This window comes from Erithacus rubecula (genome assembly GCF_903797595.1).
Source record: "Erithacus rubecula genome assembly, chromosome: 20".
Lineage (NCBI taxonomy): Eukaryota > Metazoa > Chordata > Aves > Passeriformes > Muscicapidae > Erithacus > Erithacus rubecula.
Window position 1 is genome coordinate 5,613,924 of NC_136672.1, and position 22,581 is coordinate 5,636,504.

At 49.3% G+C, this 22,581-nt stretch overlaps 1 protein-coding gene across 1 annotated transcript; it reads right to left on the reverse strand.

Moving 5' to 3' along the window:
* Positions 1 to 1,388: 1,388 nt before the first annotated feature.
* Positions 1,389 to 20,949, reverse strand: CDR2L (cerebellar degeneration related protein 2 like). The gene is made up of 5 exons (XM_079323118.1): positions 20,400 to 20,949; positions 8,219 to 8,331; positions 6,710 to 6,858; positions 5,653 to 5,817; positions 1,389 to 4,146 (listed from the first exon to the last, which is right to left on the reverse strand). The coding sequence occupies exons 1-5, from the start codon at positions 20,476 to 20,478 to the stop codon at positions 3,261 to 3,263; spliced, it is 1,392 nt and encodes a 463-aa protein (XP_079179244.1). The 5' UTR covers positions 20,479 to 20,949; the 3' UTR covers positions 1,389 to 3,260.
* Positions 20,950 to 22,581: the final 1,632 nt, after the last annotated feature.

Below are 22,581 nucleotides of genomic sequence, written 5' to 3' on the forward strand. Positions count from 1 at the left end.
GGCTGAGGAGTCCCAGGATCTGGTCACTCCTGGTGTGAGTGAGGATACAGGCTGTTAGTGGAGGGGCAGGGTCCCTTGGGGGAAGGTCTCAATTGCTGTAAGAGAGATGCTGAGTCCTTCCTGTGGGAGCTTGAGCTCTGTAAATCCCTTGGATTTGTGCTTCAAGTGCCCCTCCCTGTTTATAACAACAGGTGCCCTTCTGAAGGGTTATTCCAGATGGTGCTACAGGGAGGAGCCAGGCCAGATCTGATGGAACTGCACATGTCTAAATGCCAGCTTTCAAATTCAGCATCAAACCAGACAGTTGACAAGCTGTGCCCTTTTTGATCTTAATGCTGTGAGCTGAGTAGGGTCACTGATTTTGCCAAATTCTGAAATTAAGAATTATTTCCTGTGACTTTTCCTCATCCATTTTAATTGCATGCAGCAATTTTCCTTTCTGTCAGGAACCATGAGGGTGTGCTGTTAAGTAGCTGCTGCTCTCTGTTAACACCAGTTTCCCTGGCAGAGTGGTTGCTCAGCACTCTCTTCTTCCCTCTCAGTGGAATTGTGTAGCTTTCCTTGGTGCTCCAAAAGCAATTGGAAAAGTTTAGATCAAAGGTGGCAGAAAAGGCTAGAAGATGCTTATTTTTTCCTCCTCTGATCACTGAAAGCCTCACTTAAGGCAGGAATCAAGTGATTCTGACTCACACAGTCAATCAAGATGTGTATATGGCCACTAATATTTTTGGATGCAGAAGAAAATTGCTCTCAGCACTTTGCTGAACATGCCACTGATACAAGGCAGCTGTGCCTTTGTCAAGCCAAGTACTAATATCATGTTACTTACATCACTCATTTTTGGATTTGTGGTTTGCAAAAAAGGCCAAAAGAAAAATAGGATTTGAATTGGGAGCTTAGAAATTGTGTGGTTTTACAGAGACTTCTGAGCTGACAAAAGAGGGGTTTTATTGCATGGCAGTGTTGGCAGTCCAAGTGCACAAAAATGTGTGTTATATAAATAATGCAGCAGAGTAGTTCAGCATATTCTCTTTCCTTTCTGCAAGGGTGCCTGAAGCACTTTCTCGACCCAAATTGTACATGAAAATCAAAGAATTAACTCTTGTGCTCTTCTTAAAAGTAAAAAGAACTGCAAGAGCTGTGAGAAAATTAGTGTTTCTTTGTATTTGAGAGAAGAATACAGCATTTTAAAAGATATTTAATGTGTTGTGCACTTAACTGTGATGCTGATCCACAAGGGATTGTTTAAAACAGAAAGTGAGGGTGACTCCTATCTCACACCTTTGCAGCATCAATTGACTGCAGGGCAAACACTGCCTGGCTTAAACCAACACTGCTACAACTGCCAAGTCAACGGATGGTGAATGCTCCCAGGAAATCAACAACACTTCTCTTGCTGTTGTTCATTTTAATTTATTTTATTTTATTAGACAACTGCTTTCCATTATAAATAAATAAGGCATGAAGGTTCTCCATACTGATACAGAGCTGGTAGCCATAGTCGTGCATGCGGCTCCTGATGTGTCTGGGGCCGTGGGGCACCTGGAAATGCAGAGTGTGGAAGAGCACAGCCATTGGTGGTTTTGAGGAGGAAACCTCTGGAGCAGGAGTGGTTTGAGCATCACACTCCTGCCAACTTACCTCTGTGGTACTCAGCTTAACAAAACAGGGCATTTTTGGGGGGTTTTCTGCATTAATTCCACGGGGAGTGAAAGAAAGGTTGCTCCTTGTAGCATCAAAGCCCTGGATGTGGGGGATAATTCCATTTGAACAGTCTTCCCCTTCCAAAGACACATTCACATTTCTTTATTTCAATGTTGCAAAGGTTCCAGCTGTTGACCCAAGATTTTGGGATGTAAGCTGGTGAAAAGAAAATCCAGATGCAGCTGATGGTTGCTCCAGGTGAGTACAGAGCAGGTTGCTTACACTGAACTGCTGGGTTTTGTGTCTCAATGCTCAGGGTGTTGCCTAAGCTGTAATGAGCTGCTGCTTCTCTGCCTAAAACACGTCTGACTGTACAAGGTCATCATCTAGTTCGTGGAAATTGGAAACTGGTGATTCCTGAGACTGCAGCAGCTTTTTGGCTGCATATTTGCATGTCTGTGGAAGCCAAAGTGAGGAGATTTCAGTGCTGGAAAAGGAACTGGAACATGAGAGGCGACAGTGTCTCAGCCAAGAAAGATTATTTTCAGCAGGAAGCTGAAATCTGTCCTGGTGGCTGGGGAGATGTTGGGAACAGGAGTGAGGGGTGATGTGTGATCCATGCTACTGCCAGGGCCAGGCTCCTGACCTGGGAGATGCTGCATCCCCTGCCTTGTGTGCCTGGCAGTCAGTTTTGTGAGCCCATGCAAGCTGTTTTTAAGGGATTTGCTACGATGGGACAATGACCTCTTGAAGAGCACAGCACAGAGAGCTGGTACCCAGACCATGAGATGAAAATGTGTCTCTGATATTGTAATAGCACTTCTTTTCTCGCTGTGGGAAAGCCCTGGGCACTGAGTTCCTACCAGGCATGGTGCTTCACCTGGGGTGAAGTACCAGGGCAGACTTAAAGCGAGTAAATCCCATATGCCTGCAAGGTCTGGAGAGTGTGGACTGAAACACTGAGCGATGCTGATGGAGATGGAACAATCAGTTTTATGTTTCTCTTCAAGTTTTTCCAGTTGCAATGAGCTTGCATTGTAAAGAGCTGAAAAACCTGACTGATTAGAGAATGGCTTAAGTAGCAAGACCATACCGTCCTCTGGGGAAGGCAGAGATAGAAGTCTCTTGGGTTCAGGTGTAGGTTCTCAGCCATAAAACCTAACTGGAGGACTGGGCTGCTGTGCTGGGGCAGCTCCTACAGTTCTGATGGCTTTTTGTTTTACTTTGAGATGCTGTACTCCAGCTGTAGCAGGATGCTGGAGGACATCCAGGCTTTTGCTTGCAGATAATTGGGCTGTAGGACAAGCTGAAAAAGGGTGAAGGGGGAGATTGGTTTCTTTTCTTTCATAGTGGAGTTTACATTGCTGTTGTGATGTCTGGCAGTGGCAGTAACTCATGCAGAGATCTGTCATGTGGTTTCTGAAATCCTCTAACTACAATGTACAATTGTCCCAACGGGTTGTCCAGAGCTTAAAAAAGTGAGTTGGGTCCCTGTGACATTCTCTTGCTTGCAGACCTCTCGAACCTTCAAAGCAGAGGGGCCACGTGGCGTTTCCTGGGGCTCAAGAGGAGATGTGGCATTGCAATTGCACGTGGGAGCTGCGGAGAGCCGGGACTCATTTGCTGCTCTTGTTTTTCACCTTTGTGGCGTTGATGTCCGCTTTTGTTTTCTGGATGCGGGAGAAGATCTCCTTAAAAAGAGCCTTGTACTCGGGCTGGCTCTGCTCCAGCCGCTTGTCCACGGCCTCCACGTGTTTGCTGATGGTCTTTTCCATGGTTTTCCGCTCTTCCAGCTCGTGCCCCTCTCCTCGGAAGTCCCTGAAGGAGCTGTCGCGGGAGATGGGCCGGGAGGTCTGGACGCCCGCGTGGCGCACGCTGTCCTTGTGCTGCCGGCACTTGCTGAGCAGCTCCTCGTACTTCTCCAGCAGGGCGTGGTACTGCTCGTCCACCTCTCGCAGGATGGACATGCCCCGCTTGCGCACGTTGTTGGCGTGCAGGGTGTAATTGCCCTCGTGCCGGCTCACGGCGTCCTTGGCCACGATGGCGTTCAGCGCCGTGTCGCTGCAGCTTTTCCGCACCGGGTGGTTCGGGGAAGGGCTCATGGACGTCCCGTGGCTCTTCCCTCCCTCCTCCTCGGACAGGTCGATGTAATCCGCTTCTGGGGCGTTGTTCAGCGGCTCCAGGAGGGCTTCGGACAGGTTGTCCTCTCTGCTGAGCAGGTACTTCTTGACTTGTTTCATCTGCTGCAGCTCCAGGAGCTCTGCCTCCAGCTCCTTGATGCGCAGTTTGCAGTTCTCCATCTCGCACACCCGCTGCTCCAGGTCCGAGTACTCCTGGATAACCGAGGTGTACTCGCGCTCCACCCTCTCCTTCCGCTGCTTCTCCTGGTTCACCTGGGATCGCAGCGAGTTCACCATGGCTTGGAGACGCTCGTTCTCCCTCTCCAGTGGCTTCTGGTTGAATTCTGTGGAAGAGCTGTGGACCTGGAACGCGTCCTCATACCTGAGAGAGGAGAAAAATGCATGAGAGTCTGACCAAGCAGCACTCCCATGAGGGATTTGTGCTTTATTGTTATGTAAGTAATAATATATGTAAGTAACAATTCACTGATGTCCAAAAAGGACGTGAGCTCGTGGAGTGAGATGTGCCCTCTCCATGTGCCAGGAGACTACAGGGTGTGGCTCTTCTGGACACAGAGACAAATCTCTGTCTCACAGAACTTGCAGTTTTATTGGACAGCAGTAATAAAAGCCAGGAGGGAAATGAGATCCTAGAAGGTAAAAGACACATCTGGTTAACAGACAAGCCACCAGCATTGCAGTGAAGCAAGAATGGGTGTTCAAGTGCTATCAGTCTGAGCTGAAAGTAGGTGGTTTTGGGTTTTTCCTGCTAGAATTCATTAGCTGCTCTCTGCACCATGGAGTTCACCAACTACATATGGCAACAACCCCAGACCCACCCAGCCAAAATCCTGAAGCACATGTGCTACTGCCTGTGCAGCCCTGTGCTTGGGAGCTGCTCTGGAGGGAGTGAGGGTAGACTTACACAGCAAGACAGAGATTTTTGATAGAGGTGCCCCTTTTTCATTGCCTGGGAAGTGATAACAAGCATGTCCCCCTTCCCTTCGGGAATTTGGGTTTTCCTCCTCAGTGAAGCACCCATGGCATCCTGTTTGTTCAGAACAGATTGGAAAAATGCAAGCTCCATGGCTTCCCCTGGGAGGCATGGCTGTGGTGGGAGGTATTGAACAAATTTCAAGGCACTGAAGGGCAACCTGACCTTCAGAGCCAACTGTGGGGCTGCAAGGTCCTGTGCTAGTGGGAGAGAGTGGGGTTGGGGGACTGAGGGGAAAAGAACCACAGAGACATTAAATGGATTTTGCTGTGGGTCAGATTATGGCCTGATTAACTTCCCCATTGCTGCTGCAGTGAAAATGTCTTTGGTTTGTATCCTCTGGCAGAGGATGCTTTCAGTAACAAAGTTTATTGATTGCTTATCTATTTAAAGAACTCTCTTTTGTGGACAAAGCTGAGCAAGAAATGCCCTCATGAGGTCAGTGAATTAACACAGTGGCATGTTTTGAGGAGGATTAAGGGTGCAGTAGTGCTGAAGGTGTTTGTACAGCACTTGGCAGCACGTGGTGTATCCGGGTATGTGACTGGTGATCCTGGGGAGTGCCGGAGTCACACAGTACAAAATGCACCATCCCAACTGGTTTTGGTGAGCTGGAGGTGCTGGTGCTGTGCTGGAAGGCAGCTGGGAAGGGGAAACAAGCTGTGCAGGTTTGGGAAGGGAAGTATCACTGAGCTGGGATGATGAAGGTTCTGCTTTGCCAACACCACCTCAGGCAGGTGGGTTGGTGAGAGAACATCCCCCCTTCAGCTCCAGCCATGGTTTCAGGCTCTGATGCCCAGTCTCTGTGTCTGAGGAGTTTCTGTGCACCTCACCCACCACATCCCTGTTTGTGGGGAGCAGTTTGGAGGGGCTGCCACAGCCAAGGCTCTGTACCTGGGGCTGGAGCACAGCTCCTTAAGGCAGGGGAAGGTGTGGATGGTTCGGCGCCGCTCCCTCTTCTCCCTCCGGATGCGGAGCTGCTCCAAGCTCCTCATCTCCTCCACCTGCTTCTGCAGCTCCTCCACCTGGTTCTGCAGCCCCTCGATTGTTTCTGTCAAGCTGCAGAGAGAGGAGGGAGCACAGGTGAAGGGTCAGGTACTACAGGTTCCTAAAAAGTGATTTTTTCCTATAGAGAAATCCAGTCTAGGGAAGATGCTTCCAGTTTCTAGTATGTGTCCTGGGATGATGGCAGCACTTGTTCTGGTCTTTCTCTGTGTGATCACTCTTGAATGGGGTTGATTATAATAAAGGGACAGGGGAATTGATTTGAGTCTTTCTGCCCTCAAATCAGTTGGCTGAAAGAGTCACCTCTGGCACATAAGCACTATCCTGGAATATCTCTGTACTTAAAACAAGCATCTATTCCTTTTTTTTTTTTTTTTTAATCTTGTAGAGAAACACAGAGACTGGGCAGAAATTTTGTTTTGTTCTGTCTGTAGATAGTTTGTTAAACACTGTTCAGAAATTCCTTCTCCACACAGTTGTTTGGAAATGATGCTGCATTACACTTAGGCTGTTGTTTCTAGGGATGACCTTGATTATGGGCTTGTTTTAGGAAAGAAACATTATTGATAAGCTGGTGTTTCAGCACTAGCCAGGCTTTCATGAGTTGCTGGATCTGTGCCTGGTGTTTCTTCAGGGCTGTGTACTGGGGATCTCCCTAATAGGATTATGTTCCTTTTCTCAAAGGAAACACATTTGAGGAGAGGCTGCTGTGGCTCTCTCCAGGTAGCTTCAGACACTCCTTTATCCAGCCCTCATCCCAGGGATATCTGTGCTGCAGCTGACCCTGCTCACCAGCATTACTGCAACACACTTTTGTTCTAAACAGCTGCCAAAGTGGGCTGATACAAAAGAGAATGGCTCAAAGAGCAATGGCAGGCTGCACTTTGGGGCAGGGGAAAGGTGAGCTGAAGGCTCTTGGATCTTGAAGATCCAGGGGAGGCTGTACCACTGGATCTTCTGTTGGGAAGTCTTGCTTTCCAGCACGAGCTTCTGGTTAGCCAGCTCCAGGTCCCGTGCAGTCAGGTCCAGCTGCTCATAGACTTTCGCGTGCTGTTCGTTCATCTGCCGCAGCATCTCCAGTTGCTTGGTCAGGTACTGCCAGGGAAAGGGAAGCATGAGCACTCCACATCCACAAACCCAGTTTTTTCACAAGCAGAAATTCCTACAACCTTTCCTTCCTCTGACAATGTGTTCTGTGTCTCTGTCTGGTTACAGTCTCTTCCACAAATGAAATACTCATCCCCCCGACCACTGTAAATATTTTTGTGTCTAAAACACCATTGAACTTCCCCTGCCCTCTGTGAAGGGCACTAACCTCTCTCTCTCTATTCAGCTGCTTTATTATTCCCAGTACCAAAGAAAGTTGATATCCCTGGGACTGAAAGTTGACTGAAATTGGCCAGTTGGTTACTGGATCCTCTGACAGATCGATTGCAGAAGCTGTGTTTCGTTGGGAGTTCAGGCTAAAACTCTGAGTCTGTGAAATATGAAGAGACTGTGGTTTCTGTGGATTTGCACACCCTTTTCTGTAAGCCTGCCATTGCAATATCTTATTCTCAGAAGACTAGGAGAGGGGCATCTACTCAGGTGCTCACTCTCAGTGGGGCCAGATTTCAGATCCTATGGTGGATATGCTTCTGACAGGCTGCTGGAGGGGGGATGGCTAAATCCATCCACTAGCTCCCTCAAACATCAGCTCTCTGATCCCTGCAGCATCATGTGAACTGGCAGCCCTCCTTTGCCCTGTGTCCTTTTAAATCAGGGGGTGTCCAATCTTCTCAAAGTCACAGATCCCTAGAAGGTTTCCAGTGGATGAAAACCCTCCCAGGCACAGCAGGTTTAAGCCTCTGAGATCAGTTCTGTGAGCTCTTAGAAATACTGCCCTGACCCCACAGTATGCTTGAAATGGGGGTTTAGATTGGAGCTCTTGGAGAAAGAGCTATTTTATGCCTCTAACAAAGGGGGCTGTGTTATGGGGGTGCTGAGGGGCCAGCTGGGAACAAACACAATTCTGAGTCTCTGGGATCAAGGGAAAGCTGCAGCAGAGCAGAGAGAAATGAGTGTGAAGGGTGATGGATGTGCAGGGGAAAGCCAAACGTGACCCAGTTTCTGCCTGGTGCCAAAATCCGGTGCCAAAATCTGGTGTGCACATCTGGGCAGGGAATGAGGATGTGAGAACAGGGAAAATGCCAGTTAATGGGGGAATGAGACCCTCCCCAGGGCTGGGATGAGCTTTAATCCATCAGCAGACTTTAAAACAGACTTTAAAACTCAAGCAGACTTTAATCCATCCTGCTTCAGACACTTACAGAAGATACTTCAGCTTCCATGCCCCAGAGCACATCCTTGCCTTTCTGCTGGTTCTGGTGGAAGTGCCCCTTTCCCACCTTACCCGTAGGTGACAGTGGTGGCCAAGCAGCCCCTGTCCCCACCCCTGTCCCGACTGTGTCCCTACCTCAATCTCCTGCACTTGCTCCTCGTTGGTGGCATACATCTGCTGCAGGGAGTCCTCCAGCTCTTTGTTTCGCTCCAGCAGTGTCTTCCCCAGCTCTGCAGCCAACTGCAAGTCTGAAAAGCAGAGGGACAAAGCTGCTGCACTTCCCACAGCTCCAGGGCTGGGTGTGGTGGGATCTCTCCCTGCCCCACAAAAATGACCCCACACCAAGCACAGCAGCACATTTTTCATGGCACTGGTTTTGCTGGCACATTTTGACCTGGGTGCATCTCACAGAATATACAGGATCTGGCCTCTTGTCTTGCTGGGCTGCAGGAACAAGGGGAGGCTGAGCTCAGGACTCTGCAGCTCCTCCATGCAATGACAATTTGGTGTTTTGCTGGCTGCAAACCCCTCCTGCACTCCCCTGCACACTGTAACCAGGATCAGCCCGGGATCTGGGCTGTGGCAGGTGCTCAGCACCTCCATCCCCTATCACTGAGAAGGGCTCAGCACCCATCAGAATGGAGCAAAAGGTTGGTAAAGCCCTGCAGGGCCTTGGGGATGCTCTCTAAATTACATTATTATCTCTAACGAAGGGAGTGCCTTGCCTTCCCTGTCAGCCTCCATCCATCACCCCCTAATAGACTGACAGGAGTAGTAAAACCCTGCCTGGCCCGAGGGGGCTGGAGGCACCTTCCAGATGTGCTGCCCTGGCAGTCCTGCAGTGGCTGAATCCAAGGCTCTTTCCTTGGGGCAACTCCAGGGAAAGGACAAACCACTGTGTGTTCACTCTCAGACACCTCAAAACACACTTAGGGAGCTACTGAAATAGTTGGACTTCAGGAGAAATGCAGAAAGTAGATGTTGACAGTGTGGTCAGTTCAAAATGCTGGTTTTGCTGCTGGGAAAAGAAAAAGCCTCCAGGCCCTGTGAATTCTGTGTTGGCCAAAGCTTGAGCACCCAGGTAATGCTGTTTGTGAGGCTGGGACAGCACAGGTGGCTCTGAGAACAGCCCTTAGCTTTCACACAAGAATTGGTTCTTAAAACCTGACTATGAACAGGTGGGCTTCAGTATTCTTGGGGCTTCTAGAGATAACACCTCAGGATGGCAGAGTGCAAATCTGACTTTAATCCTTACAAAAGGTAAGGAAACGGGTCCTGGTCTATGTTGTTGCTCTTTTTTTCCCTGGTGTGGTTATCATGGAACTGTAGGTAATTAAGGAATGACAGTCCCGCAGGGTGTGAGGGGACCTGAGTCTCCTGCCCTGGCATTTTCTTAGCCTGTTGTAATGCTCCCCTCTACTCTGCATCTAATGATGTGTTCTGTAAAGGCTTTGCCAGGGCTGAGAGTAGCTATAATTTTCTCCAGTGGTTCATTTGGCCATGCAGTTGATTGGGAAAGAGGGATACTTGGTCACTAAGATAATAAGAAGGGGAACCAGGACTCCTGGGATATATTCTGAGCCTGGGAAACTCCTGACCTCTCACACATCACAAAATGAGGCTCATGCTGACCTTGGCCACAAGTGCTTGCCAGGGGGTGAGCTGTGGTGCTGTCAGTGCCTGGGATGGATGGATGGATTCCTGATGGATAATGCTGTGCTGTGGGGTGTGCTGATATGTTACTAGTTTGTGTGTTGCCCATGTTTCTTTCTGCTGGCTCCCCAGATGTGGTGCTGCCAACAGCTGCTCAATATGTCCTCGAATCTCCCCTTTCCATGGGAATGTGCTCTCCAGCTGTGCCCTGCATTGCAGGGTGTTATTATTAAAAGGGCTATGACCTTTTAAGTTATAATTCTCTTCATTGCACAGTGCCCCAGCCCAAGAGCTGTAGTTGCAGCTCTCCCTGAAATCAAGTTATTGACACATTTCCCCATGAACAGACTTCCTCCACCTATTTGTTTTTTTCCAAGCACCAAATTTCCCTAGTTTATAAAGTGCCCTTGGGAGACCCGAGTGTTTGCTACACCAGCTGGGGCTGGGGGAACAGCCAGATGCCAGCAGTGATGAAGGATAATTTGTGCCTTTAAGCTGCTTGGGGCTGTGTTTAATGTCAGCACCACCTTGCCAGAGCCAGTGCTGTTGCTGGAGAGTGGCACCTTGGAAATCACATCCCTGGCAGCAAGCAGGGCCCCGATGTGGAGGTGTGGAGTGAGAGGGCTCCATGCTGTGCTCCAGGTAATGAGTCAAGTGTGTCCCCATCCCTGTGGATTACACTAGTGCTCTCCCACCATATGGCATCCAATTTAATCAGCTGGGGTTGAGTTAAGTGGATTAGGCAGTGCAAGATCCTGCATTGTAATTTAAAGGGCTCTGTCAGCAATAATTTAATGGGGGAAATGGGCAGTGTTTGGGGACAGTGGGAAAAGAGGAAAGAATGGGGCTGGGCTCTGAGGAGGAAATTGAGTCTTTGTTTCCATTTTGAGCATAAGGGCCTTGGAGAATCCGGGCTTGAAGGACATGGGGGAATTGGTTCTTTTAGTGTCTTTTAACTGCCTCAGCCATTGTCACACACACTCCCTCACTCTCTGCCCGCCAGCCAAAGCATCCTTGGTAATCCTGTCTCATCCACCCCCTTGTGCCCGGGTTTTTCCTCACCTGTCCCTCCTCCCAGCTTGTGGGGCTTGGGGGAGGGAGGGGAAGCTGTGGAAGTGCTTTAATGTCATCTTTAGACCAGATCCCTCTTGATCTTTGTACTAATTGTGGCTCTGCACGGGCTGAGGGAACACACAGCTCCTCTCCACAGAGACCACAGAGACCTTGGAAACCTGAGGCTGAATGTGAAATTTCACCAAGTTATTTGGGGGAGAAAAATAACTGTTTAGGAATTCAGGAATCCTTTCTACATAGTACTATGGTTTAACCTATAGTTTTTTGTATTCCTCTCTGCTTCTCCACTGTCAGATTAGCCAGCCAGTGCTGAAGGACTTGCCCTAATTCAGCAGATATGCTGATGCCTCCCTTCCCCCTCCCCTCTGGATGCAGGAGGAGAAATAAAGTGCTGTGTGTCCGCTGGATGTGCCCCATCCCTCCACATCCTGCCTGTGCTGAATGCACCACTGTGAAATGGCCAATGCTCAGCTTCAAAAATGGGGTCTTGATGCTGCCAAATCCTATCAGGAGAGAACTGTGGATGGAAACTGTCCCGGGCTGCACCAGCCTGTCACCCTCTGGCTCCCTGCACTGCAGGCACTGACGTGACCCTTCCAATTAACAGCAGCCAAGGAGACATGCTGTGTCCCCAAACAAAGGGCTGTGCCTCTGGGAGGGAGGGATGGAGGCTGCATTCCTCTGAAAGCTTCCATGGGAAAACCTCTGAGCAAGGAGGGTGGGAATGAGAAGAGATACCACATGGTAGGAAGGGAGTGAGAGCTGAATCCAAGCAGTGCTCAGTACAGGGGAGCAGGGCTGGGCAGAACATCAAGAGGGCACCATCCTGGAGCTGCAGGGATCAGCAGCAGCAGCCCAGTAATAATTCTGCTACCTCTGTGCCACTGAGGAAATTTGAAAAACCCCATCCTGATCCAAAAGCTTTAGCAGGTTGCCTTTGATGGAAAGAGGCAGAGGGACAAACTGCAGGGTGTTCCCTCATGGCACATCCTGTGGCAGTGTTACAGGCAGATGTCACCTGCCTGGGGCTGCAGCAGAGCTGGGTGCTTCCCCAGCCTTGCAACGAGGCTCAAAGAGGACTTGGAGCTGTTTCTGCCTTCTCAATGCTGGCCTGCATCTGTTTGAGCAGAGCACTCTGCCACAGCCCTCTGGAGGGGTTTTTTCCCTCCAGCATGTCCTGGTTGTGACTTTGGGAGAGCATAAGCCAGGTGCCAGGCAGGCCTTGGCTGCTCTTGGCACGATGATGATCTGGTAGCTGTTCAGATGCTGCTCATAAATGCAGCTTTCTGAAGAAGCCACCATCTGGTGCAGCTGCTTTGGACTTCCCCCTGTCATCTCTCTTGCAACAAGGATTCTCATGTTTAGGCTGTGAGAGAACACACTGGGGATGCTGCACTTGCCTCCTCACCTTTAATAAACCAGCCCTTCCTTGTCCTGCAAAGCCAGCAGCTTGCAGGGGGCACAGAAGTCCTTTGCTGTGTGGCACAGATGAGCAAGGGTTTATGGTTTTGCAGGTCCTTTCCAGCTGAGCATGTATAAAGGAATTACTTGTGGCCCCTTCCTAAATTTGTGGGGCTGTGGAAAGGGCTGCTCCTGTCCTGTGCTGCACATGGTGAGTGCCTCTGCTGAAGAGCAGGCAGAAGTGTGGGAAGGTCTCTGGAGGAAGCTCAGGGTGCTTGTGAGCTGATGGATGAGGTACACTGAGAGTTAAGAACTGATGTTTAATGCTGTTGACGTTTAATTTAATGGCATTTGCTGTCTGCTCCATTACACATGGGTACTTAAAGTCAAGGGTGGGTGCAATTATTCCTTTCAAAGTCTAAATGAATGATGCTATGCTGGTTTACCCTGGGGTAGGGTATACTTGCTACTCATTTATTTTCCTTCATAGTTGCAAGAGATTGTGCTGTCTGGGTATATTACAAAGAAGATCAGCTTCTGTATATCACTTACTGCTGCTCCATGGCAGGTGATGGAAGCAATCTCTGTACTTGGCCTGTATAAGGCATTGCAATGGAACTTGCTAGGGTGCAGGGAAGGAAATGCCATCTGGTAACATCTCAAAAACAACCTGAAAAGGCCTTTCCAACATGCCCATTCCACAGAAGACAGTGTTTCCCAAGGCCAGCCAGAGCTTCCAGTGTCAGTCACCAGCGTTACTGCTGACGTGGATTCCCCATCACTTTTACACTGGCATAACTCAGACATTACTGCTCAGTTCAGCTTTGCACTTGGTCTTCTGTGCGTTTTTTGGGAGGATCTGCTATTTTGCTGTTGTGGGGCATTCCACAAAGGCAGAGCTTGCTTTGTAAAACAGCCCCAGTGAAGCAGATGGGGAAAAGCCTCTGTTAGGGCTGGGTGAGAGCAAACAGGGTGCCTAAGTCCTGGCAGCACAGCTGCCTCCTCCTCTTGCTTCTCCTCCTTTCAAACTGTGGCTCTTGCTGGGCTGAGCTGATGTTGGTCACACTGGCATTTTTGTTACCCTAATGAGATTTGCTGGATTTCCTGCTTGGTTTTTTTCCTTCCTTTTCATTCTCTTGTGTAATCTGTTACGTGCTCCTGTGCTGCATTTTGCTGTGCCAGCGTTCCTGGTGGGAGGGGCTCAGGTGGTGGCAGGGGGTGTTTGGCAGGGGGTCAAGGCAAGCCCAGTGCTCTGAGAACAGCTCCTTCCAGGGCAAAGGAGTGGAAATCCCACAAGGGGCTCAGGGACACACTGTGCTGTGCTGCAGTGAAGCCCTCCAGTTTTCAGTTCTGTTTGATATTTCCTCTACCAGGTCTCTTTTATTCTTCTTAGATGCTCACCAGACTTCTAAAATTTAATTTATGCCTTTTCTTTCTTCCCTCTTATTATCCTGCACCCCAAATTCTCCCATGTATATTAATGCTTGAGACCAGGATGATCACCCCTGCCTATGAGCTGTGTCTCTACCAACACACAGCAGTTCATCCTTGTGCCCACAGCAATTGCTGTGCCTTTTACCAAGTTGTTACAGCATGAGAACACAGAGGATGTTATTAGACCATGGCTGAGGCTCCATCTGCATCTTTTCCTGCTGTTCTCTTATCTAAACAGCCTCAGTGCCTGTGTTTGTCTTATAGGCTAAAATGCTTTGTAAGAGCTTGGTGACTGGTGGCTGCGAGGCTCTGATAGTGCACCTGGATCAGAATGTCCTAAATAAATATATACAAGTGGGGCTATTGAAGAGAAGGAGTGAAGAAAAAGCAGGGGGAAAGGCAGCCAGAGCTTTCCTGTGTGTGCTGCTCCCCCAGGCAGCAAATCTCCTACTAATTAATTATGTTGGGTTGCAGAAAACCGTGAATAAAGGCTCATACTCTTTTAAAGCTAAAGACACAGGCATGTGGATGGCTGCCATGTGGCAGAACTCCTCTCCCCTGTGTGTTTTGGGGCAGGAGATTGTAAGTGACCCAGGATGGACAAGGAGGAAGAGCACCAGGGTGCTGAGCACAGTGCTGTGCACGTGCAGAGCCCCAAGCAAAGGCGCCCTGTGAAGGACAGGTCACTGTGCTCACGTGGCAGGGGATGGTGCCCACAGCACTGGGCTGCCACAACCGTGTCAGTTCTCCTGCCCTGTTCCTGCTCACACAACATATTCCCCTGCTCTGAGCCATTCCCAGCCACCTCGGTTGCCTTTGCTCCTCTCTTGCTGGGGGGAGGCAGGTGGGACCACTGATACTGAGTGATTTGGACACTGGGGAGCAACCATTCCAGCACAACTGTCACTGTGCAGCTGTGGCAGCCCCCAAGACCCCTGCCAGCACTGCCACTGCTGGTTACTTCTGTCTGCTACCTCTCATGTCCACAGGCATGTAGGTACAAAGACCTTTCTTGTACGTTACAGCTAAATGCAGAAACAGCCTGACCCTCTGCAGCAATGCCAAAAACCTGCCCTCCTCTTCTCCAGCAAACCTTTTTGTTGACTTTGAAGAAAAGTGTATTATCTTGCAGGGTGCTGCCCCACTCTTGTCCCTTCCCATCTGGTGCTGGGCAGTTTAGGAAGCCCTGTTCCTCCAGGTGCTCATCTCACAGCCCAGCTGCCCATGTGGGAAGAGATCCTGACCTCAGATGAGTGTTTGTGCAGCTGCACAGGAAGAGCACAGGGCTGTAACCTTCCAGTCTGAGTTTGCAGGGAAAGGGAGTGATGAAATACTTGATCTGCTCTCAAAATGATGTTACATCCACCACTAGTTTTGAGCAGGATGCAGAGCAATGCTTCTTTTGGGGGGCCAACACCAAAACCAGTGTCCCTGACACAGTTCTGCTGCCAACACTAATGCTTGTGGGGTTTGCTGTGCTCAAACTTGCTTTACATCCTCCAGCAGACACCAGTGCTTGGCCACCACCTCCCAGTTCAGGTGCTTTCCCAGGACTCAACACTTCCTTGTGCACCAAGAAAACTTGGAAGATGGCATGATCATCTCCCTGCTACAAATGCTGGCACTGCAGATGCATATTTGGAAGAGGCCAGCATGGACCTAGATATTACACACTAGAAGGTCTCAATTCTTCAGGGAGGAGGTAAATTAAGTGAGCAGGGCCAGGACAGCTGCACAACACATGGGATAGACAACAGTGACTTCCCAAAAAGCTGCAGAGAAACAGTTGCTTTTTTGAGAGATGTTTGTTAACTGTTTGTTAAATGCACATGGAAAAAAACCCCAAAAAATAACCCATCTGTAACATAAAATTCCTTTGAAATTCCCAGCTGTGCAAAAAACAGCAGTTGTGTAACATCTGGCCTCCTTCCTTTGGGGTATTTCATATTGGAGATATTTTCCTAAATTCTTGGCCTGTGTACCTGTTTTTGGGCACATTAAGTAGAAGCTTTGCATGTGTGTTTGGTGTGAGCACACAGATCTGCTGGAGAATTTAGCACTGTGCTGCTCTGGGGATGCCTTTTGGGAGAGGAGAGAGAGTGTGAGTGTGGGAGTGAGTGAACAGTGCATTATCCTGAGTGCTGGCACTGCTTCCAGCAGGAGCAGGATGGGACCCTGGTGCTGTCACTGCTCCAAGGGGTTCCTGCCTGTCACACTGAGTCAGGGCACCCGCCCTGTCACCAGCCAGCACTGACTAGCACAGGAGCAAAGAAAGAGGATTGGAAAATGCTGGGGTGGAGGGACAGGCTCCATGTGCAGGGTGTTAGTGGCCAGTGCCTTGGATCTCAGTCCCTCAGGCTCAGAGCTGCTGGGAGAAAACGTCCTTCAGGATTCAGACCATAAATCCTTTGTGCATACCCTTGCCAAGGAGAATTGCCACTGTTAACTGATTGTTTCAGGATGGGAGATATGAAAAACGCTGATTTGTTTGTTTGGTTTTGGTTTTTTCAGGGTTGTTTTTTGGTTTTTTTTGTTTGTTTCCCTTTTCCCTTTCCAGCAGTTCCTCTAATTCTCCCTCCCACAGCTGGAACTATGTGCCTGAGCTCAGCAGATGTGGAGAGGAGCTTGTGGTCTCTCACTGAAAGTTGCTGTGTGGGACTTTCTTGTGCTCCTTTTTCTTGCTGCCTCATGTAACTGGGGAATTTTCACTCTATGAAAATACATCTATATATATTACCCCCCCCCATATTTGGAGCCTCTCATCACTTCCTTAGACTAACCTGTCATCTTATTTCCTTGTCTCCTGTGACTTTTCTAGTCCCTCTTGTCATTCCTAAGCAGCTCAGCAATTAGTCACTGAAAACTTTCCACTTCCATAAGCTACCTGCTGTATGGTACTGCTAAATAAATAAGTGGCTCAGCCACTGCAGGCAAAGCTCTGTCCTTCTGGCTTGCCTCTGGGGAGGGAGGGAGGGTGGGTAACTGCTGTGCTCCTGGAGGACAGGCAAGGTGTGTGCCTTGTCCCTGCACTGCTGGAATAACTGCCTCATGAGGAGCAGAATGTGGAGTTTCACCAGCTCCCCTGTGCAGTGAATGCTTTGGGATCCAATGCCAGGATCTGGTCACTGGAGCACTGGTGACCCTGTGTCTTTACAGATGAGCTGGCAGTGGTGCAAGCTCAGCACCTTGTGTCATTTTCCTTCTTAGTGCTCAAGCACTCAGATGCTTGGCAAGAGGAGGAGGAATTAAAAGAGATCCTTAAACCTGGAGACCTTTAGAGGTTACAGCTGTAACATCCTAAGCCTGCATTGCAGATGGCTTGGCTCAAATGTTTCTATGGCTGCCTAGGAGGACAGTTGGCCTTGCAGTGGCAATGAAGTGATGTGCTGGCTCTTGCACTCCCTCTGGTCCTGCTGCCTGTCTCAGAGCAGTGAGAGGCTGCTTATTGACATGGGAGGAATCATCCCACACTTACAGAATCCTAGAATACACTGAGTAGGAAGGGACCCATCAGGATCATCAGGTCCAACTACTGACCCCATGCAGGACACACAAATTGCCCCATGTGCCTTAGCCTATGGTCAGGTCAAGGGGTCAGAAGGGTGGCTCTGAGACCTGAATGCTGGCAGGGGGATAGGGAGGCTGGGAAGATCAGGGAATGCAGTGGGATGACTGCAAGGAGGATTTATCTTGTGAGATTGCTGCGGGGGAGATGAAGGCTGGAAGTGGCTGGCAGAGCTGCTGTGTCTATTTGGATCCAGCTGCAATTGAGTTGGCACACCAAACACAAACAGCCCTCCCAAACACAAATGCTCCTAATGAACAGGAAAGGTGCCCCCACTCATCTGCAGCTCAAGCTCTCTAATTTTAGCTCATTCATTCTCTTGGGGTCTGGCTGCACGTAGGCTCTGTGCGCAGGGTGTGATGCAACTGTAGCCACATCATCAGTTCTCAACAGCTGGAAAAGGCTCACCAGAATTTTATTATGGTTTTAACACTTAGAAGCACAGACACCCCAGCCCATGGCAGGTGGCTGGACCAAAGCAGCACTGATACCTTGTCCTAAAAACAGCTACAATACCTCTTCATGCTCGCAAAGCAATAAGTTAAGTCATGGTATGAGGGAATTGCAGCTCCTTTTTTACCACTTTCCTCAAATCAGAAAGCCTTCCCAGAAGCAACATCATTGCAAAGGAAACCTCACAGGACACCACTGCTGTTAACATGTCATTGCTGAGGGTCCTGGCTGGGATTTGAGTCTCTGCTCCCATGTGCTAAGGCATCTTGGTACAATGCCTTGAGCCACAGAGTGTTACAGTGTGCAGGAAACAGGTAAGAGTATCTGAAAGGCACTGGCTTAATCTGTACAAGGCTGGAAGGGCCTTGAGGCTGGGGACCATGTCTTGCTGCTTCCAAAGCATATGGTGGATGCACCCAGTTGCTGTGGACACTTCAGGGGAAAGAAAGATTGATTGGGATTTATTATTATTTTGAAAAAACCCAGTTACTTTGGCAAGGTGAAGCTCATGGAGGATGATGAAGAAAGTAACAGGTGCTTGGTGTGGAGCTGGAGGCATGATTTCCACTCTGGTGCTAAAATGGTTAATTAACATAATTATCACAGAGCTCCCAGTTAAGCCATCTGTTGCTTAGCAAACAGTTTTGGATGTAAATGTAATAAATATTTGATGATGCTGTGAAATGACGATAAAGGCCCAGCAACCAACTGGTTCACAGAAGAACCTTCTCTGCTCTCCTAGCTTGGATTGTTCCTTGTTTCTCCTACCCCTTGCTCCTAAGGAATGGTCTTTAAGCCTCTGCTTTTGTCCTCTGCCCTCCCAGTGCTGCTGCCAGGCGTGGGTTTCTGTTGGACCCTGGGCTCTTGGCATGCCAATCCTCTTAGTAACGCCTCTAATGGTGCCATGCTGGATGTATTGTGCTGTGCTTGCACCCCCCATTCCCAAATCAACAGCTCCATGGCTGTGCTGCCACCAAAGACCTCTGAATGTCATGCAAAGGCACAGTGCAGTGGACAAAGTCTAGCACTGTCCTCTGTGATGCTTTGTGCATCATGCAAATTAATTACGGTTGTAATTACCCTGTAGGACCTTTCCATTTGGCTGATTCCAGTTAAAGCCTTCCCACATCTCTCCTTGAGTTTGTGCAAGCCTGTGCAGCCCCTATTCATACACAGGAGGCTGCAAACCCACAGCTGGGCTTTGTTTTGGGTTTGTATTTTCCTCCAGTTCTGTATGTGCTCAAAAGGGGAGCCCATAGCCAGCATCAGTCCATCACTGGGAGACAGTCATTCTGTTTCTAGGCTGCTGGGACAGAGCTGGGAACCTGGCCTGCAGTGGGAAGGTGCTTTTATTGTTGTGAGCCAGTACAGTGCCAGTGCTGACTCATGAACCTGACACCAGGGACAGCATTAGGCTGAAAATCAATTGGTCCCACGTTGTTCAACACTTCCTATATTCATCCCTAGTTCTGCTGTTCCTCAGCCTGCGTCCCACCCCTGGACCAGTGCCCAGGCCCCTTGTGAGCCATGGGAAGACGTCACCCAGAAATGTGGATTTCAAAGCATTCAAAGGCTTCACTGTTTATCCAGCTGATAGCTTCATCTCTGTGCTCTTGGCTTTGTTTGAGTGTTGTGTTTCAAAGAGCAGGGCCTAGTATCCCACTATTTCCTGTCAATTGAGAAATTAGGGTTAAAGCCCAGCTGTGACAACCCTTGGGGTCTGGTTATCATTCCTTGCTGGGCCCCTGTCCTGCAGCTGAAGTTGTATAAACTTCAAATCATGACATAATGTACTGGCAATGGTGGGCTGAGACACTGCAGCTGGAGTGCACACCCCTGCTGACAGCCAGCTGGGAAAAGCAAATATAAAACTGTACCTAGAGCACACCAGAGGGGAACTGTGTTTAGGTAGGAATGATTTTTTGCTATGCATTGGCAAATCAATTCTGTTCATTCCTGGGCCACTGGCCTGAAATGGGACTTCTTCCAGTTATTTACTTACTGCGTGTTGACTCAAAATATTAAGATAAGAAAAATAAAATTTAAAATAGCCCCAAATACAGGCACCAACTATCCAGCCTTAGTGCAAACATTCCATTGAACTAGGTACAGCTGCTTCAAAGCAAACTACAGAATGAACGTTTATCTTCTAACAAGGCTTCTTTTGCTGCTTGAAACTTGGCCTTGATTTTTTTTTTTTTCTTCTCCCATATTTCTCCTGGTTTCATGGCTGATTGGAAAAATCTCCAGAAGTAATTAGGTGACTAAGAAGCTGAAGATCCCTTTGGATTTGGGCTTGGACAGCAAAAGCTTTTGAGAGAGACTTTCAGCATCCTTATCAGTACATTATTTCCCATGTATTAATTTCTAACTAATGTGCCTGGTTACTCTACCTTGGGCTACTCTGAAATAAAAGCAGTGTCATAACCTACCCCTGTTTGATTCTGCCTGCAGCAAGTTTTTTTGGGAACCAGCTTCCTTGAAGATTTAACGCAACAAATTATTTACTGCCGTGGTGCTTAGGACAGCTCTGGGCTCCCTGCCTCTATCCATCGGCTTTAAACTTTCCTCTGCCAGGACAGCGGTTTGGAGCAGCGGACCCGCTGCAGGATGAGGCAGTGGCTTTGCCAAACAAATAGCAGTCCAGAGGAAAGGTATCCCACCCTGCCGTCCCCGGGGTCTGCCCGTTTTCTTGCCCACGCATCCCGGCAGCTTGCGGCGTGCCCCCATCCTTACCCTGCTCCAGGTCCTGCTGGTCGTACCAGGGCTCCTCTTCCTCGCTCTGAAACTCATCCATCCTGTCGGCGCTCAGCATTTAGCACCAGCGGCCCGGGGAGACGCGCAGCATCCGCCGAAGGGGGGCCCGGAGCCTCCGGAGCGCGGAGCGGGATGGATGCGGGGATGCGGGCAGGGATGCGGGCGGGGATGCGGCCTCGGTGCCCCGGCCGGGCCGGCAAGGAGGAGGTGGCACGACGTGGCAGCCGGTGCCTGGCGGCTGCCCCGGCTCTGCGTGCCCGGAGGGGCGGCTTCCTCCTGCCTGCAAGGCCGGGGGCGGCTCCGGAGCGCGGGATGCAGCGGGGACGTGGCGGCCGGGGCGGGGGGGCACGGCTCGCACGGGGCTGGGGGATGCACAAAGGAAGGAAGAGGGCCCGGCGCAGCCAGGCAGATCCTCGCTCCGCAGCTCGGTGGGGACCTCTAGCATGGAAATGCTGCAAAGAAAACCGGCGAGAGGGAAGGGGGAGGCGAGGCGAGACCGGCCTCCTTCGCCTCCTTCTTCTCCGCCTCCTTCTCTCCGCCCAGCGCTGCCTCGGGGCTGCGGCTCGCCCGGGCTGCGGGGAACGGGACAAGGGGAGCTGTCCCGCTGTCCCCTGCTCTGTCCCTCCCGGCTGGGGCAGGGCTTGCGGCTGGAATGCCGTGTGCTGGCCTTGCCGTAGGCTTCGCGGTGACTTGAGGCAATTGTCGGGTTCTCTCAGTGGTTTCAGTGCCTTCTCTGCCTTGCTGGATTTGTGTGGGTTGTTCTTCAAGAAGATAATCCATCCCTCATTAGCTGGGGCTGCAAAAAGGGACACCCCATACAAACAGCCCCACAGCATTTCCCTCAGTGTGGTGCCTTCCTCCAACCCTATGTTGTTTTACAATGATGGGAAATCAGTGACTCTGATATGGGTTCCTTTTTCTTATCTTTGTGAAGGATGGAGAGAGCTTAAAATTTAGGGACATCCGGATTTATGGAGTTCTGAGGAGTCTGTTACATATATGTAAATTCAGAAAAAGTCTTGGGATTTTGGTGTTTTCCACCTTAATAGAATAAGGGTTAGAGATGGTGGTCTTTCTCCTAGCTGGAGTTTGGGAATTTATTTGTGCTCGTCAGCCCTGGACTCTCTCAGAGATTCTAAAATGCACATCAGCTTCTGTGACAGTAACAGTGGGTTTAGATAATTGGGGTTTTTTGTTGGTAGCAGTGACGGTTTTTTTGTTTTGTTATTGTTTTCTTCTGTGTGGTGGAACTCCACGGATTTATATTTGATCACATTACCTTGCAGTGGTGCCTACAGAAAAGGCAATGTAAAGTGTCTACGCAAGAGCAGCAGACTGTGCATCCAGAAAAGATGGGATTTGTGTCAGAAAACTCTATCCAATCCAGCAGTGACAGGCAGCTGGGAGCCCTTGGATGATTAAAGCAAGGGCTAGTACTCAGCTCTTGTGTACAGCAGCAGAGGAAGAGGATAAAGATGGGAATAAGAGAGGAATTAAGGGCTATTCCTCTCCCCTTTTCTCCTCATAGACCTCTCCATCACATACACACATTCTGAAAGTTCTGTGACTGCCTGGAAAGTCATCTGCCTTGATACAGTCACAGACCAGAATCAAGGAGTCTCTTTAACCTGGCATTTTTTGCTGGAATAACTCAGCAAAAATAATCAAGCACTTCTGGTGTATCTGGGAGAAAGCCATCTCTAGGTCGCAGATCTTTTTTTAAGCAATTTTAATATGGAAATGGGAAAATCTTAACTTTCTCATGCCTATTGAAGAGTCATATGGACAATGCCCTTAATGATATGCTTCAACTTTTGGTGAGCCCTGAAGTGGTTGGCCAGTTGGACTAGAGCTCTCATATTATTTGTGAGAAAAAATTGCTTTTCAAAAGTATTCTGCTCCTAACAATAAATTCTTATAATTTATCTGCATATTGTAGCCACATTGAGTACTTGGATGCAAAACCCCAGGCTGTTTGGCAGCAAAAGCCAGATTACATGTAGATTTCGTGAAAACATTTTTTCCTGTAGGTTTTACCAGAATGTCTCAGATCTGATATGTCACTCAGTCGAATCAAACATCACTGCACAGGTTATATGCCAGCACATGAGAATTCCCACAGTCTGCCCCAGCTGGAGAGTCAGCACACTGCTTTCTTTTG